The sequence below is a fragment of the Arachis ipaensis genome, chromosome B8 (genome assembly GCF_059453495.1).
Source record: "Arachis ipaensis isolate K30076 ecotype BB chromosome B8, ASM5945349v1, whole genome shotgun sequence".
In the NCBI taxonomy this organism is placed as follows: domain Eukaryota; kingdom Viridiplantae; phylum Streptophyta; class Magnoliopsida; order Fabales; family Fabaceae; genus Arachis; species Arachis ipaensis.
The window spans coordinates 115,344,650-115,363,787 of NC_142443.1; the positions used below are offsets into that span (position 1 = coordinate 115,344,650).

At 35.6% G+C, this 19,138-nt stretch overlaps 1 protein-coding gene across 1 annotated transcript; it reads left to right on the plus strand.

Annotated features, from left to right (window-relative positions):
• Positions 1–3,144: 3,144 nt before the first annotated feature.
• Positions 3,145–5,816, plus strand: LOC148549338 (uric acid degradation bifunctional protein TTL-like). The gene is made up of 5 exons (XM_088495722.1): positions 3,145–3,294; positions 3,540–3,737; positions 3,913–4,014; positions 5,446–5,539; positions 5,638–5,816. The coding sequence occupies exons 1-5, from the start codon at positions 3,145–3,147 to the stop codon at positions 5,814–5,816; spliced, it is 723 nt and encodes a 240-aa protein (XP_088351848.1).
• Positions 5,817–19,138: the final 13,322 nt, after the last annotated feature.

Here is a 19,138-nt window from a genome sequence, read left to right on the forward strand (position 1 = left end):
GGACGATGCAAAGCCTTAAGTGTGGGGAGGTCGGTCAGTACCTGACTTTCGAAGGTAATTTCTCTTCCCTAAACACTAATAAATTAGGATATTTAGTTAGTTTTTCTTTTGTAGAATAGGATAAATTGCATAGTAATAGGTTAGTTGCATGCATGTTCTACTTGATTGAAAAGACAATAAGTTTTCCTCTAAGACCCTATTTTTGGAACAAAAGTTCACTAACTTTAATTAAAACTTTTATGTTAAATTTGCTTGAAGTTGTATTTGGAACATAATTTTTAAGCTAAAGAACACACAACCTGTGAGATTCGAGCCTTTATGCATGGTTACATTATTTAACCATAATTATTTTATTCTTGTGTGTTTACTTCTCTATGATTGTAATCTATATTTTGTTTCATCCTATATGTCCAATATTTATTATATTTGTATACTTGCATATGATTGAGGCCATTATTTGTTTAAACTCACTTATCCAAATTAAACCTACCCTTTCAACTACCTTTGTTAGCCACTTTGAGCCTTTAAATCCCATTTGTTCTATATTTTACCACATTACTAGCCTTAAGCGGAAAAACAATTATATATCCCAAATTGAATCTTTTGTTAGCTTAAGATAGAATTGTGTGCTAATTAAGTATGGGAAATTGTGGGAACAAAAGATAATAAGGAAATGTGTCATGATAATACAATGGGAATTTAGATACCTACTCATGTGAAACTATAAGAATTAAAAATCTATGTGCATTAATAAGCTATGTTTATTTTTATGTTTATGTTAAAAAAAAAAACCAAAAATATTCAATAAATAAATAAGGGGATAAAATTACCCCAGTGCTAAGTTAAGAATTCAAAGATCAATGCATGTATGATAAAATTAAAATAGAAAGTTGATACACGAGTATGGAATATGAAAGGGAAATTCTGGGTAGCTAGGTATGAATTCTAAAGTTATATAGAATATATATAGGTTATGTTAAAGCTTGGGTTAATTAAAGATTCAGTTTATAAGCTTACTTAGCCATATATGTATCCTTACCATTACCTTGGCCCCATTACAACCTTGAAAATACCTCATGATGTTTGCATTGGTATATTAAATGTCGTTGATTGGTTAGGAAAAGAACAAAAAATAGAGAGCATGATTAGAGAAGGATAGAGTGATTGCCCTATACACTAGAGAGATTAGAACGTACACACATCATCAGTGAGGGTTCAATGCTTAAAATTCTATGTTCCCTGCTTTCATGAGCTACCTTCTTGCATTTTTATCTGTTCTTACTGTATAAGAATTGAATTAGTGGAATTTGATTTGTAATTGTTTTAAAGAGCTTATTTACTATTGATCAAGTGGACAAGAATCATATAGTTGCATTCACATATATAGGTTGCATTGCATTGCATGAGTTTTACATGTTCCTACTCATTTATTTTATCTCCTTCAACTAAGCATGAGGACATGCTAATGTTTAAGTGTAGGGAGGTTGATAAACCACTATTTTATAGTTTATAATATGTTTAATTGTGTGGTTTTATCATGATCTTTACCCACTTATTCATATGATTAACATGCATTTATACTTCCTTCCGAAAATTATTACATGATTGAAAACTTGCTTCCTAGAGACTTTTAATTATGTATTTTAATTCTCCTTTATTCCATTCGATGCCGTGATCTGTGTGTTAAGTGTTTCAGGCTTTATAGGGCATAAATGAGTTGGAGATTGGAAAGGAAGCTTAGAAAAATGGAAGGAACACAAGAAATTGAGGAGATGACCAGCGAGAAGTGACGCGGCCGCATGGCTCACGCGACCGCGCGGATTGGAATAACACAAGTGACGAGGAGGCGTGGACGACGCGCTTGCGTGGCAGGGCAAAAGGCCGAATGACGCGGCCGCATAAATGACGCGATCGCGTGACGTGCGCGATCTGCATAATCTGCAGAATTTGCTGGGGGCGATTTTGGGCCCTGTTTTGACCCAGTTTTTGGCCCAGAAAAGCAGACTAGAGCCAGAGAACATGCAGAAACCAAAAACAACATTCATTCTACACAATTTTAGTTTTTAGATCTAGTTTTATTCCTCCTCTAGGTTTTCTCTCTACACATTCATAGTTCTTAGGATTTTATCTCTATTACTTCTTGCATTGCGATATTGAGAAGAGTTATTTCCTCATCAAGACTTCGTCATTCTAGTTCGTTTTCTTTACTTGGCTCTACTCTTCCATGTCCTTTAATTTACTCAATTTTACCATTGGATTATTTTAGAATTTATTAATACAAGAATTAATTTTATTTTTAATTGATTTCTTTGATTTTTATTTATAATATCTTTCTTTAATTCCCTTTCCTATGTTATGAGTTCTACATTCACAATGAGCGAGTAGTTCCCTAACTTGATGGGGAGTTGATTGAAAGGAATCCTTGAGTTAGAATGCACAAAAGAAAAATTGTAATTGGTTTTATGGTTGGATTGTCCTCTAGTCACTGACACCAATCCCTTTTTATTGAGTGGATTGGAACTTGTGAATAGAAGTAGTATTCCAACTTGGTTGACTTTCCCTTACCTAGTAAGGGATAACTAAATAGAACAACCTTCAATTATCAATTAATCTTGAGAGTACTTCAACAAGAATAGGGCTTCCAGCTAATCTACTCCCAGTCAAGTCTTTTATTTAAATTATTCAATTTCTCTAATTTAATTTCCTGTTTATTCAACTCAAACCCTTTTTGAAAACATCTGATTAATAAAATAGCACACATTTCTGCAACTCGTTGGGAGACGACCTGAGATTCATACTCCCAGTATTTTAATTTTAATTTTTGTGACACCCTTCTAAATTGATAAGTGGATCTCTGGTTGGTTAAGAACTATACTTACAACGCATATCTTATAACAATTCTTGACTCGCCAATTTTCGCCACGTCAGTTCTTCTGGGCAGACACCATGTCTGGTAGAGGCATAAAGTAAGATATTTTGGGACACACCTGTGTCAACTTCAGTAATCCGATTCACACTGGTGATCGTGAAGATGACGAGCCTCACATTCTTGCGTCTGAGGCTTGCCTTGTATACTATGTGGAAGATGAAGTTGATAAGGACTAGAGTGTAGTAGTCCATGTGAAGCCGAGAGATTTATTTGACATGGGTGAATACAATGAACACTATGAGGTCGAACTTTCTCTCCCACCAAGTTTGACTGATTTATCTGAATGTGATGTTGAAGGTATTTCGTTGACAAGGGATGGTGATTTAGAAGAACTCACGACTAACACCATCGATACTGGAGAAGAGGCTTCTGATTTATAGATGTATTTAGCTAGCAATATAGGACATGTACATTGTTACTCTATGTATAGTCTAGTTGATTGTTAGACACTTGCAATTTTATTTATTAGCAACTAGGATAATGGTAGAAATCAATCATCTGGTCCAATTTGAAGTTATTTAATTTGGCTTTTTTTAACTGTCTGTACCTAGAGTTATAATATGATTGAAATGTATAATTAAAGTTCTTTTGCTTACCCTTTTTGTGTTAGGACTTAGCAGGGAAATTAGAAGAGAATGACCTCTTTCTCTGCGCCAGCAGCTTCTTTTTCATCAAGGCGATGCAAGAGGCATCTCCATTCTCTTCCCTTGAGCACACAACTTCATTCACTCAAGACTTATGGTTCAACAAGTCGCATATTAGATCATGGCTAGATGCATTCTCTGCACACAGGCACATAGGTGATGCTGTTAGTAGAGCGCCTATCGAACTTGTGTCGGCATGATTTCAATTTGGCTAACCGCTCAAGGATTTTTTTTTTTTTACTTCTTCGAACGACGATAATAATTTTAGTGGTTTTAGTATCCTATAACCAAAAGACAAAGTCAAATATCTTATGATTTGTATGACTCTCAATATTGTAGGAACTGTGTCAATTCGAGGCAAAGTACCAGAAGAAATTTGGCTTCAAATTCTTAACAACTACATTTAAGGGACATTCACATAAAATATTGGAAGAGGTGAAGGTAAAAAATGGGTTTAAACATCAATTATATGATTTATCCAGATGAAAGCACTTATATTAATACTTACTTAGCAACACTGCTTTTTGTATATAAATACTTACTTAGGAACACCCAATAACTAATGCGTATGGCATTTGTATTCAAGTGTGGACCGATAGTAGGTTGTGTACCATTAAATTAATGATGAGATTGTAGAGAAATTATAGAGGGTAGGCATGGCATGGGCATGAGTTAGACTATGCATCATCAACATATAAAATCCAAATGACCTCATATATCGGCAAATTATAGAAATAGTATCCCTTGTTGTTGTTGTATTGGAAAATTAAAGTAGTTGCTAGTTAGCGAAACTGAGGTGGTAATAATAATCCAACACTGCTGCATTAGTCGAACATGCATTTTTTTAATATTCGCAAGGATATTTATACCCCTGCACTGCATAAGCATATAGGATAAATCCCCTTCTTTTATATACTTAGTTATGTGATAATTATATGTATGTCATCAAGTCTTTTCTTCACTACTGCTATCTCAGTAGTATCATTGCCACTAGGTATCATATCATCAACATAAATCAGTAGCATGGTAAACTTTCTTGGAGAGGTAGACTTTGTGAATAAAGTAAAATCTCTTTGTGATTTTATAAAGTCAATATATGTCTCAATGTCAGTAAATTGTGTATGTGATTGTGTACTATTTTCTATATGACTAGTCTTATCTATACTAGTGTTTTGTGCTTGTAAAGACCTTTCTGAGTTTAGGCTTGTGCTTTATGAAACTGGATTATTATTTAAAAAAATATGAAAAATCAAGTAATTCATTTGCTGGTGTGTGTTGTGATGCTATGAATGAACTCTTTTTCAATGCCTCATCTTTAAAAGAAAATATTTTTTCTGAAAATATAACACTCATAAACACTACTATACTTCTACTATTCAAGTCATATACCACAAAGCTTTTGGTTCCAGTTTTGTATTCTATATAATGTCTTTCTATCTCTTGGATTAAATTTTGTTTCTATTAGAGACTAGAGTGTATGCAAAATATTGGCAGCCAAAGGTCCTGAGGTATGTAAGATCTGGTGAATTCCTAAACAACTTGGTATAAGAAATTTCATTGTTAATAGACTTTTTGGGTGTGCTATTGATAAAAAAAACTGCATGCGCACAGACTTTTTACATATAACCGATACTCTTTTTTAAGTTTGCTGTGTTTGGTAAGCTTGCTGTGTAAATTGTAATATATACTATACAAATTTCTGATTACATTCAGAGGGACACAATGCCTAAATTAATGATGGGTTCCTGTTTTCTTTTATGTCGGAATTAATATGATAGTATGGTATAGTTTATTATACCCTTTCATTGCATGGCACAACGTATCTATACTAGAATTGTCCAATTGTTCTGATGATCATCTTTTCTATTTTAGGCCCGATGCGAGAACAATCTTATGGTTGAACTAGATATTACGTCTCAGGAGGAATTCATTTTCATCGAAGGAGGACTTACTAAACTCTGGGAACGTAAGTCCAACAAGCCTTCTAGAATGTAGAAGCCTGACCATGTTCTTTGTAAAAGTTGCAATAGATTTCAATTTATTTTGCTACGATGTAACTTTCAGGACTATCTCAAGAGAAGATTCAAGAGGAAACAAAAGAGATAGGGGAGATAGTTCAAGACTCAATGGAAGAAGAAGTCGTGCCCAGCAACAGTTCCGATGAGGTTGTTTCGACTGGACACAAGGCTTCCATGATAAATTATGACCTTAATAAAACACCTGAAGAGAATGAGAGATTTTGATTTATGTCTAGTTTGATTTCTTGAGATGGCATTTAGAAACTAATTGTTTGGGCTGAAATTAGATCTTGTTAATAGAGACGGTATGATTCAAGTTTTTCTGGATGGCTACACCTAGAACACTTGAAATTGGTTATTTATTATTGAACAAGGTGTTGAGCTTCAGTTTCTCAATCAATGTACATGAAATTATTTTCCTTTGAGGAGTTGCATAGCAACCTCAATTCACTTCCAAAAATCTTGTAGCATCGTTGATCGATGCCCTTTAGTTAAGACTACTTGAATCAATTGAGTTTGGACAGAGAAGAATTTGTTTTAACTTGTTTATTTTGCTCGTGTGAATCATTAATATTCCTAGCTAGAAAGAAATAATGATTTCTTGAGCCACAATGATATATATACTTTGTTTTGAGTCGAGATTTAACTAAGTGATTGATCATGTAACCTTGCTTTATATGTTTTGATCCAACCTGACATGTCATCTGAATCACCAATTTTGCATAAATTAATAATTTTACTATAGTAAATCAACTTCGAATGGTTAAATGATCACTTTATTTATTCATTTAAACAAGTACTGAGGGGTTGAATTTTTGCTTTGTACATAAAATACATAGTTGGCTTACAAAAAAGCCTTTAATATAATTTTGATTTGCAATGAATTAATCTTTAGTTTGATGAGTTGGAAAATATCGTAAAAAAATTAATAAATATAGCAAAAAATTAACCTTAATTGGCCAAAGCTAATGATATTAAACTATAGATTAGATTTTAGGCAAATCAATCACTCCCAAGATTTAATTAAATAAATCAAAGATGCAAGTAAGGGATCTCATCTCGCATTATTTTCAAATATATTGAAAAGATAATACAAAATATAATAAAATTAACACAAATTATTTTAGTATGTATTAAATTTTTTTATTTCGTAATTTTTAAATTTTGTTAGAATATATAATATTGTAATTTTAAATTTATTTTGGATGAGATTTGTAAACAAATTTGAGTAATTATGTATTTTTTTTATTTGTAATTATAAAAACTTGAATTATTAGTATTATTATCAGTTTAATCCACTTCACGTTATGATATTTTTTAAATTAGTCAAGGACCATACCACTATCTAATGAAGAGGTAAAACTAACTAATTAAGTAATTATACTTCCTCACTTCTCTCAATTCGCATATACACCCCACTCTTCCCTAGCTGAATCCTTATTTTCGGAACACACATTGTCTTGTCGTGAAAAGTCGTCTTCTCCTTGTCGCCGCTGAGCATCGTGCTCGGAATTGTTGCGTCCTTGGCTCCCTCACCATCGTCAGTCAAGTTCTCTTCCACACCGTCATCAGTCAAGTTCTCTTCCATATCGTCGTCATGCTCGTTGAGGTATAAAGTTCCCATCTTCATGCTAATCCTTATCTTCCTCTCATTGCTTCGGTTTCTAATTTGTAACCTGTCGAGAGTGAATGCGTGCACTTTATATCATTGCTATTAGGAACAAATCATATTACTTGACATTCGTTGGTCACAGGTTCCACTTAATTGAATTGCGGACCATATCTAATCACATGCACTCTTTCTTGTGTTTTTAATTTATTCACCTTATCTTTAAATCCAATTCTATGGGGGTATGAACAATCACAGCTAAGATTTGATGGGTTTGAGGGGGTTGCATGTTCATATCTTCATTGTAACTAAAAAAAAGATTAAAAAATATGGCCTCTGTTTTATTTAATTAATTTCTGATTTAATTTTAAAGGGTAATGATGGCTATTAACTTTAAGCAAAGTTTTTTAAATAAAAATATCTGAAATTTTTACACCTGTGAGAAATAGAAATATTAATAATGGTAATTAATAATCTAAGAGAGTAGATGTTGCTCAGTCAAATAGAGAATTAGAGAACCTAATAATTTTTTTATGCATTGTCAAATAAGTTTCATTGTTGCCATAGAATGTCCTATTCTCTTTATTAGTTTCCTCCTCCATTTGCATGTTTTCCTTTGGCTTTTGTTTTTTAAATTTATATGTAGTTGAATCATTTGGGAAAAAAGGTTCCATGTATATAATTAATCTATGTACATATATATAATGTTATTTACTATCCTGTGACCTAGTTATAATATGAGTAATTCTATTAGTCTAAGACGCGGTAGTTATATTAACAGCCTGTACATGTATATAATGCTAATTAATATCCACTGCTTAAGTATGGGAATATAATACAACACAAAAGGTGAAAGAGAATCAACAGCTATTTGTTTGTTAATTATTTTATTAGTCTAAGATTAATTTATGTTTTTTGGCATGTTATATGTGTTTATATAAGGATTTTAAGATGTCCAGGAAAGCTCGCTATACAAAAGGCACAACAGTGGAACCACCACGTCAGCAGGCTCCAATTGCACCTCCTGCGTCTTCACCATTCGCTGACGATGACTGGCTCATCCTCCTGCCCCCTAGTAATGGTGGTGTATCCACAACGGCTCCTCTTCGACCCTTTTGTCCGCCCCGGAGCGAACCAAGACCTGAGCCACAGACCGCTAACAGTGTACAAGTAAGGGAACCGTGCAATAAAGACATGGACCCAGAGGCAAACGAGGTAGATTCGTTTGACGAACACATTGACAGGATGTTTGCTGCTTCTGATGTTGAAAAGCGCAAAGGACACAAAACTACTAAGTTTTGGGATGTTGATCTCATTGGTAACAAGTGTTGAACCATATGACTTTTTAATTGATTTGCTAATGATATTGTTATGTTTCTCACATGTTGGGCACATTGGACAGATAAAAAAGATTTTTTATAGATTCTGATGGAATAATCAAGCAAGCAAAAATGAGTGTGATGGAGGCTATGGAGTAGCCTCTTAATGGTAGCAAGATCATACTGAGGTTCAACGAGGAACTACAAGCAATCAGAGATGGAGCTGGCCTATTAAGAGGCATTCTAGGAGCGCTGGATTCTGATTACAGCAAATTTTTTATCTATGAGAAGAGTTGGGCAAAGGTGCAGGGCAAAAACAGAGTTTATGATGATTGCATAAAGTTAATGACTTTTGGCATTGTTTAATCATATCAAACCTTTCAACTTATAATTACTTACAGCTAGACATTGTCGTTGCAGGAGATGCTCCACTTTCATGAAGATAGTAGTGGTAGAATCAAGAAAACATTTTTGCAACAAATGGGGAGGTCCTCGAAGGATACAAGGGGGAGGCTGTATGACACGCATTGCAAACCAACAAGGACACTTGAGGAGAATCTTGATAACCGCCTGGCGGGAATTTCTAAAGAGCATTGGAGGTGGTTCATTGATTATCGTAATGATCCTGCAACAAAGGGATCCCATTTTTTAAGTAGCCCTTGTCTTTAATCTACCTAGGTTCCAAATAAACGCATATAGTAACAACTAATTTTCAGTCTTAAAGATTACTTTATTACATTCAAGCTTTTTTGGAGTTATATACATTACTTTTCAAAGAAAGAGAAAAAGAACGTATATATAAGTAATACACCAAAGTAAAAGAGAAATATAAAAACATTTAACTATTTATGGTACACTCGTATGTATTCATTCTGTGTCTAACCAATCTTACTGTTGATGACATAATAGGCGAAGTGCAGGAAAAACACGCTGAATCAAAAGAAGCAACTTTACACGCACACTAGCGGTTCTAAAAGCTTGGCTAGGGAAAGGGAAGAAGAGGTAATATAGATTTGAAATCAAGTATAGGTGCCTATCATTGTCTTGAATAATTCTCTTTTTTTAAGCAAATCATTCTTTAGTTTTGATTTATAAGGAATTGACAAGTGATGCTGATTTCAAAAAAACAAATGTTGGAGCTATTAAAATAATTTTACTATTTAAGTATAATTAATTACTCAATCCTTGAAAAATAAATGGAGCAATTATTAGATACTTAACCGATTGAGATAAAATAAATTGGTTGGTATGTAGTTTAGATTTATTTATAGAGTAGAATAAGAAAAAATTATTGGAGAAAATTAAATAAGTGAAACTTATGGTATAAACTGATTGTCATAGTCATAAAAATAAGGAAGGAGAGTTGGTAGGGGAGAAGTATGTATCCTAAAACACAAACAACGTGATGGCACCTATATACACGAAGAAGCCCAGAGGATTGGGATAAGTACACTTAATCATTTATGTTGTAACATGTTGGGTTTAATTATTAAAATGTCTTGAGTATGCTATATTCCTAGTGTGATTGTGTATGCTTATTTACATCTGCAGGAAAAACTATCTGAGATTGAACAGCTGCATAAAACTACGAGAATATTGTCTGAAAATGATTTCCTTGCCCAAGCTCTCGGTAAAGAGCGCTCAGGTAGAGTGCGTGGCATAAGTTTCGAGCCGACACCAAGTTAACTCTTTCATCCGAGTTCGTAGCCGCCGGTGGATAGAGCTCAAACAGAAGAGGCCCAAAGGATGCTGTTTGAACTACAGGCAGATGTGACGGCCGAGAAATTGAGAAGGAAGGCAATAGAGGATGAAGTAGCAGCAGAAAAATTGAAAAGAAAGGCAATGGAGGATGAAATAGCAGCAGAGAAGACGAAGAGACATGCAGTGGAAAGTGTGCTGAGTTATGTAATCCAACAGCAAGGTGGGGAGCTACCACCAGAGATCTCTGCACGGATGAATTCTTCGCATGGACATGGCGGGAAATAGAAATTAAGATATATATGATAGTTTATTTTTCAGTATATGTTTTGTTTATGTTAACTATGCAGCATTAATTATTAGCCAAATAAGTTAGGTAACTATTGAAATACTTTATTGATATTAAAATAAATATGTTATTTGCTTTGCAATTAAATATTCATGGGTCTTTCGCCTGCAATATAGAATTTTAGAGAAGAACGATAAGATTTTTAAAATAAAAAAATACTCCATACAATTAAAAAATAACCCCAGGTTAATAAAATAAATCAAAATAAAATTTTAGATTTAAAATAAAAATGTGCGCTACAATTAGCGGTGGTTTAAAACTGCCGCAAATAAAAATCATATAAAACATAGGGAGCAAATAGTGGCGGTTTAAATACGTCGTAAATAAGATGGTTAAATCTCCCTTGGTGATATAGTAGCGGTTATAAACCCCCGCTAAACCAACCGATGCAAATATAACTGATTTGCTGCGGTTACGCCAGCAGTTGCTGGAAACTGCCGCAGAATGTCATCCCCGCGCCCTTATGCACCCGCAAATCAGTAATTAAACCGCCGTTATCCTCTGTTCGTCTTGTAGGAGAGGTAGAAATATTAAAAATACAAATTTTGACACTAATTTTAAAGATTTTGACTCAAAAATGAGCCAATGAACCAAACCAGTTAAACCGGACCCGTATTGGGCCGAAGGCCAAACCCACCTACCCTTAGAGCATAGAGCTTTAGCTCTCTTTACCTAAATCATTAGAGAGCCACGCTGAAACATAAGAAAAGGGGGGAAGAACAAAGGAAACTCCAAAACCCTTGTTCTTAATTTCAATTTCACATATCTCTCAATCCGGAACTCCGACCGCCGCACCGTCTGCGACCATGTGAAAATCGCTTTGAGCTCTACAAAACCCACTGAACAATTTGGTAGATACCTTGCTATTTCTTGCTCAGTCTTTCTCCTTGTAATTTCAAAAATTAGGGGTTTGATTTTGAGAGATTATGTGATTTTGGTGCTTTAGGGCTGAATTAACCTTGGAGACTTGCTGGGTCTTGTCTCAAACGTCCCTGGGTAAGGTGAGAAAATGCTAACTCTTGTGAAATTATTGATGTATCAAACCCTATATTAAATTTGTGATAATTGTGTGGAATTAGAGTGGATTATATAGGTAGGAGACAAATTGGCGATATTGGAGGCTTGAGACTAAATCTTGGGAGCTGAGTTGGTAGCTGGTGAGCAATTGGGGCTTGAAGCTTGTGAATTGAGGACCTTGGGGTGTTTCGAGCATTAGGAAAGGAATTAGCCAAGGTATGTTTTTGGTTTCTCGTAGATAATATCTAATGTAACGTGAAAACTTAGGCTAGATGACCATAGGATAGGTTGAACTATGTGAACTTGTTGAGGTTTAGTGATTTGGTGGATATGTTGAGTTTAATTATGTAAATGTGTGACAATTAATGATTGTCATGATTGATGAGGAATGATGAATGTTTATGAAATGTGCTATGAATCATTAATGAATTGTGTTGTTGATGGCTATTGATGGTTGAGTGAAAATTGATAAAAGAGAGTATTAGAATGTTACAAAAGGGATAAAATGGTTACGAAATCGCTTTGAGTATAGTTTTATATTTTTTGAAGGGTAAAACTTTGGTTTGAAATTGAGAATTTGGAAAAATAGAGGTTTTGAACTCTTTTGGTAAACATAGATTTTTAACAAAGTTTTGCGGATCATAATTTGAGCCTCAAATTTTGGATTTGAATAAAATTTATTTCAAATTAAAGATAATTTCAAGAGCTTTAAGATGGTATAAATTTTGTGAAAATCAGAATTTTGTAGAGAAAGTTATGGACGTCGGAAGTTAAGTGCCAAAAACTAAATTTTTCCTAAGTAGCAGAAAATCAGGATTTCTGGTGTGTATGCGTATGCACACTAGTGTGTGCACGCACAGACCAGGGAGTGCATTTTGGCTCATGCGTACGCACGAGAGGGTGTGTGTACGCACAACCTGAGGATTTTGCAAGTGTGCAAACTAGGGTTCTGAAAACCGGATCGGACCGGCCGGTTCGACCGGGTTAACCGGAAACTGGTCATCTGGCCGGTCCGGGTGACTCTTAGAACTGTCTTGCAAAAAATTGATGAAAAACCGGCTAAACCGGTGGTTAATCGGCAAACCGGGTGAACCAGTCCAGTTTTTCATATCAACGGTTTTTCATTATCCATCAAAACGGCGTCGTTTTGACGCCGAGGAAAAAAAAACTTACTGTACTAGTGACCCATCCACCCAAACCATCCATTTCCTCTTCCATTTTCGAACCCTAACCCATAGCTGCCCTAATTTCCTCTTCCATTTTCGAACCCTAACCCGGTAACAAGCTCCACAATCGACACCGGCAGAAGGGACTCCAACGGGCAGAAGAAACTCCCGGTCGCGGATCGAAGCTGCTGTCAGCGGCGTCGTCATCTAGTCGTCTGAACTCTGGAGCTTCTGCCGTCGGTGTCGTCTGGTCGCCCTGGTCGTCGGCGTCGTCTGGTCACCCTGGTCGCCGGCGTCGTCGTTCTGGAACTCAGGCCTTTTTGCTCTCTGCCACGATAAGTTCTTGGGTTTTTGAATTAATTTTTTTATTTTGTTAATTAACTATATGAATTGTTTGTTGAAAGATTGCTACTTCAATTGTCTTGTTAATTATATGAATTGATGGCTTGATGCAGAGTTCTTCTTCTGCTTTTCAATTTTTTTTATTTTGTTAATTATATGACTTAAACATTCTGTAATTCTGAATTTGCTTAATATTAATTTGATATAAGTTCAATTTTGGATTCTGGATTTTGAATGCTCTATAGAATTGATACAATTTTGGGACTCTGGATTTTCAATGCTACATTGACTTTTGCTGAATATAATTCTAGATTTTAAATGTTGTATAAATTGATATAATTCCAAGGCAAATATTTTCTCAGATATTTCTTTTCTTTTACAGAGCCAACAATGCATATGATGTATCAAGTTATTGCTAGAGAATTGAATTAAAATTCAGTTTCTGTTCAAAGTTTTGCTTCTGCTGCTTTTTATTCTGTTATTTTAAATCCTTATATTTCATGTAGGCCTAGAAAAGTTCAAGTACCCACATTGATGCTCATTTGTGTCAACAACATCAAAATGGTCCTTTAATAATCAATTTTTTGTTCATCAAGGACCAATTTTATGTTTTTGAGGTCTAATTTTATGGAGAAATGTAACAGATTGATTGTGAAGAGACAATTAAATGTCTCATATATCTTTGGGGCTAATTTGACCATTTTAGTAATATATATAAATTGATGATCAATTTGATGTCAAATGCATATTCGAAGGACCAAATAAACTTTTGATTATTTGAAGGGCTTACTCATGTTTTGAGCTGAACTCCTTTTGTTTATTTATTTATTCTTTTTAAATGTATTACCTTGATGTTGTGTATGACATTGGGACATAATGGTTTGTTGTTGCATTGCAATCACAATTAAAAAACATAGTTTACTATGCTTGTGTTAGAATGAGAAATTTGTCATTTTTAATTTTAAGGGTTAATGATGCTTGCTGCAGAAAAGTTTCATTTTGATTATTTTGGGTGTTTCTTTACTTTGGCTACTTCTTGTTGTTAGATCCAAATTTACAAACATATCACTTTTGTTTTGGCTGCAAACTTTATATATACAAGTGCATAAAATTCTGACATCCTTACCAAACAAAATTTTATTAATTAAACCGATTCAACCACGATTCAACCACGGTTGAACCATTAAACCATTGAACCAGTCACTTGATCGGTTCAATGACCGGTCCGGTTCTCGCAACCTTGGTGCGAACGCACACCTTAATAAATTTGGGCGGCACGTGTACACGCATACATGGTGCATACATGATTGCCTCTGGCTTTTCCGAGACCTTATATATTATGTACGTTGGCACCATTACCATGCTGAAAACCTCTAGTTCTCATTTCATACATATGTTGTCATTTTTCAGATGCAGGTCGAAAGACATCTCGCTGAGTGTCTGGAGTTTCTAAGCAAGAGAAGTTTAGCTTTGGGATGTTATATTTTGGACTGTTGGTCATGTATTTGTGGTTATAGACTCTCCTACGTATATATAACTTGTGTTTGTCCCTCTTAAAGGTCGATGTAGAGAAACAAGTTTTCTATCTTATGTTTTGGGATATTTTGGGCTGTATGTGTGTGTGTGTGTGTGTGTGTGTGTGTGTCTGTGTGTGTGTGTGTGTGTGTGTGTGTTTATACTCTGGTCAGCCTTAGCTTCGCAGGTTGAGTCAGGAATTGATGTTCTGTTTTTTTTGTCGTACTCTATTCTGTATATATTCATGTTTTATCCTTTTTTGTTTACCCGATTTCCATTCACTTGAGCAATGTGCTTTTCTTTTTGTGACTTTTGTTTAAGCTTTCCTTCAATGCTCCTCGTTTTAATTTCTTTTCAGCTACTACCATGTATATATTTTATTTTAGAAGTCGTAATACCACACCACCTCTGTTTTACCGCTTAAGCATAAAGCTCTGTGAGGCAGGGTGTTACATTGTGGTATCAGAGTAGTTCATTCCTGTAAAGCCTAAGGGACGGATTGGCTATGCTTCTGGGAATACTCTGGGTGTCTATATGTGCAAAACTAGGATATATAACTGATATATGTGGCATATATGATCATGAGCATGCATTTAGGACTTCGAAGCACTAGACTTTAGATATTGAGACTGATCACCTTGATATCACTTATTTGGTGTGAACAAGGACCAGATGACGACTCGTGGACACGGGAGCGGCCGAGAGAGAGGTAGAACTGGCAATACAGAACTTGAAAAGATAGGAAATAACCATGTGAACTTTATGGCTGCCTTATAAAACATGGTTGCGACTATGCAGGCTACAGCCAAAGTGTTAGGAAACAAAGTCAATAACGGGAATGACAATAATGGTGAAAATGGGTCGATGACACTCGCAACTTTTTTGAAAATACATCCACCTACTTTCAGAGGAACTACAAAACCCTACAGAGGCCGATAATTGGTTTTAGACGGTCAAACGGGCCTTACAAGCACAGCAAGTCCCTAAAGATCAACGTGTTGAGTTTGCAACTTATCAGTTAATAGGTGAAGCCCAGTATTGGTGGCAAGGGACACGACGCCTTTTGCAACAAGATAACGTTGCAATACCTTGGGACACTTTTCAGTTAGAATTCTATAAAAAGTACTTTCCTAACTCTGTCAGGACGGCCAACGAGCTTGAATTACTCCAATTGAAGTAGGGTTCGATGTTGGTATCCGAGTATACAAACAAGTTTGAAGAATTGTGCCGATTCTTCATGATTTGTCAGAGCTCTCCATGAGACTTTGAGGAGTGGAAATGTATTAAATACAAAGGAGGACTCTGGAGTGATATCTTAAGTTTGGTAGGACCAATGGAGATAAATATTTTCTCTAAACTGGTGAACAAGAGCAGAGTGGCTGAAGATTGTGTGCGAAAAGCAGTAGTAGAGAAATGAAGCTATAGAGTACCTTTTCAGCAGAATCAGGGAAGAAATTTTGCTCCTAGAGGTCAGGCTTTCAAGTGAGGGGGTTATGCTCCTCCTCAACCACCACAGGGTCAGAACAATTTCCGAAGGTTTAATAACAACAACCATTAGGGAAGAAGGTTTGGGAAGCAGCCTCAAAATAAAATGACTTGTAATAGGTGCAGAAGTTACCATGCAGAAACTCAGTGCAGAGCTAGACTAGGTTTGTATTATTTCTATGGTGGAGCCGGGAATTTGTCTTGGAACTATTTAGAGAAGAAGAGGCATCATGTCGAGGGAACTCAGTAGCGAGAATGGGTGTTTACTATGTCGGCTGATGGCACTGAAAGGTCTGACACACTGATCAGAGGTAATTGTGAGATTGGTGGTAAAACTTTAGTTGCTCTGTTTGATAATCATTTGAGAAAGCTAGTGAGTTAGGATTGAAAATAACTATGTTGGCTTATGACTTAGAAGTGCATACCCCTACCATTGAAATTGTAGTGACTAGGTTAGGCTTTCAACAAGTTCCATTTCGAATTGAACATCGTACTTTTCTCTATGATCTAATTTTCTCGCCGATGACGGGTCTTGATCTTATTCTGGGATTGGATTGGTTATCAAAGAATTGTGTTCTGCTCGATTATTCTGAACGGTCGTTGCAATTTATGTCAGAAGTGTCAGAAGGACCGGTAGTGGCGAAAGGGTACTATCTGAATTCTGTTGTGGTAAGCTGTAGTGGAAGTGAATGTCAGGGTTTTATGCTGTTAGATGCAAATGTATCAGGTGAGGAGCAAAGTTTGAATCAGATTCTGGTTGTGAACGAGTTTCCAAAAGTGTTCCTTAAAGAAATCTCTGAATTTCCTCCCTATCGAGAAATCGAGTTTGTAACTGAGTTGGTGCTTGGGGCAGGACCAATCTCGATTGCACCCTACCGAATGTTGCCGTTGGAGCTGGCTGAGCTTAAGGCTCAGCTAGAGGAATTAATGAGCAAAAATTTTATCCGACCAAGCGTTTCTCCATTGGGAGTACCGGTGTTATTGGTGAAGAAAAAGGATGGAAGTATGTGGCTGTGTATAGATTACCGGCAATTAAACAAAGTTACAGTGAAGAATAAATATTTGTTGCCAAGTATTGATGATTAGATGGATCAATTACAGGGACCTGGAGCATTTTCTAAGATTGAATTGAGGTCTGGTTATCTTCAGATAAGAGTGAGAGATGAAGATATTCTAAAAACCGCCTTCAGAACCCGCTATGGCCACTATGAGTACACTGTGATGTTATTTGGGTTAACTAATGCCCCGGCAGTGTTTATGGACTACATCAACCAGATATTCTGTCCTTTCTTGGACAAATTTGTTGCATTTTTATTGATGACATTCTAATCTATTCCAGAACCGAAGAAGAACACACGGAACACTTGCGGATTGTGCTGCAGATTGTGAAAAAAAGAAAGTTGTATGCGAAACTCTCTAAGTATGAATTCTGGAAGAATGAAGTGAACTTTCTAGGACATGTGGTGAGTCAGCAAGGAATAGCTGTGGATCCTACTAAGGTTGAGGTAGTAATGGATTGGAGGCGACCAACCTCAGTGACAGAAATTAGAAGCTTCTTAGGTTTGGCAGGTTATTATTGGAGGTTTATAAAAGGCTTTTCCCAAATCGTATTGCCTTTGACCAAACTTACCAAAAATGATGCACCATTCGTTTGGACGTCAGAATACGAAGAAAGTTTTCAAACTCTGAAGCAGAAACTAACTACTACGCCTATACTTGTGTTACCTGAGCCGAATGAGCCTTTTGAGGTATATTGTGATGTGTCATTGAAAGGTCTAGGGTGTGTGCTAATATAACACCGTAAAGTCGTGGCATATGCTTCTTGACAGTTAAGAACGCATGAAGTGAATTATCTGACTCATGACCTGGAACTCACTGCGGTTGTGTTTGCTCTGAAAGTCTAGAGGCATTACTTGTATGGAGTTAAATTCCAAGTTTTCTCTGATCACAAGAGTTTGAGACATCTTTTTTATCAGAAGGAACTGTATACATCAAAGGAGGTGGATTGAGCTGCTGAAAGATTATGATTTTGAGTTAAATTACCGTCTGGGAAAAACTAACGTCGTGGCTGATGCTTTAACGAGCACTTCCTTTGCCTCTATTCCATGCATACTCACCATATGGTGCGTGGGCAAGCATACCAGAAATTCTAGTTTTCTGGATAATCACAGAATTCAGTTTTTACTCAAAACTTCAGGCGCACATAACTTTTTCATTAAAAATTATTTTCTGTCCGTTCTTTAAACGTCATAAACTACTCAGACCCAATTTTATTTAAAACAAATTTCATAAAATTTGAAGGTCCAAGAACCAAGTTATAGCACGTCGAAGTTGGTTAAAAACTAGTTTTTACCAAATTTGAACATTTACTCAATTTCACCAAAATTCCAATTCAATTCAAACCAAACCATACCAATGTCATTTTCAAATATTCTAACCATCATTCATGATTCCACAATAATTCAATATCTACTAGACAAATTCTCAACCAAGTAATCCTCATCAATTCAATCCAACCTTTATCACACATACTCATACAACAATATATCACAACGAACTCAATCAATCATCATCATTGCACTAATTTCAACATAATTACTCCACAACTTACCTCTACTTACCTCATAGGGGACTCTTTACCCCATCACAGCCTCTGGCCCAATATTCACATCAATTAATATCATTACAAGCAAAACCACAAGCTCACACTTGATTCCATTCAAATAATTGCATTTTTCACATCAAATATTCAATTCACCAATCACACTAACACATAATCCATTTTCAACATACACCACTCCATTCAATCCTATCCTAGGGTAATTAACCTAAGCATTCACATAATTTTACATAATGCCTACTTGAAACTAAAACATGTACCTCTTAGATGGCAGTTCCTCCAACACTTTGATTTCCTCCAAGCCACACCAATGCTATTCTTAGATCCAATTTTGTATTAAATTACACCAGACTAGTTCCGTTTCACCCCAAAACCAATCAAATCAAGCTCTATGCCATCTAATCACATAATTTTTACATAATTCAAC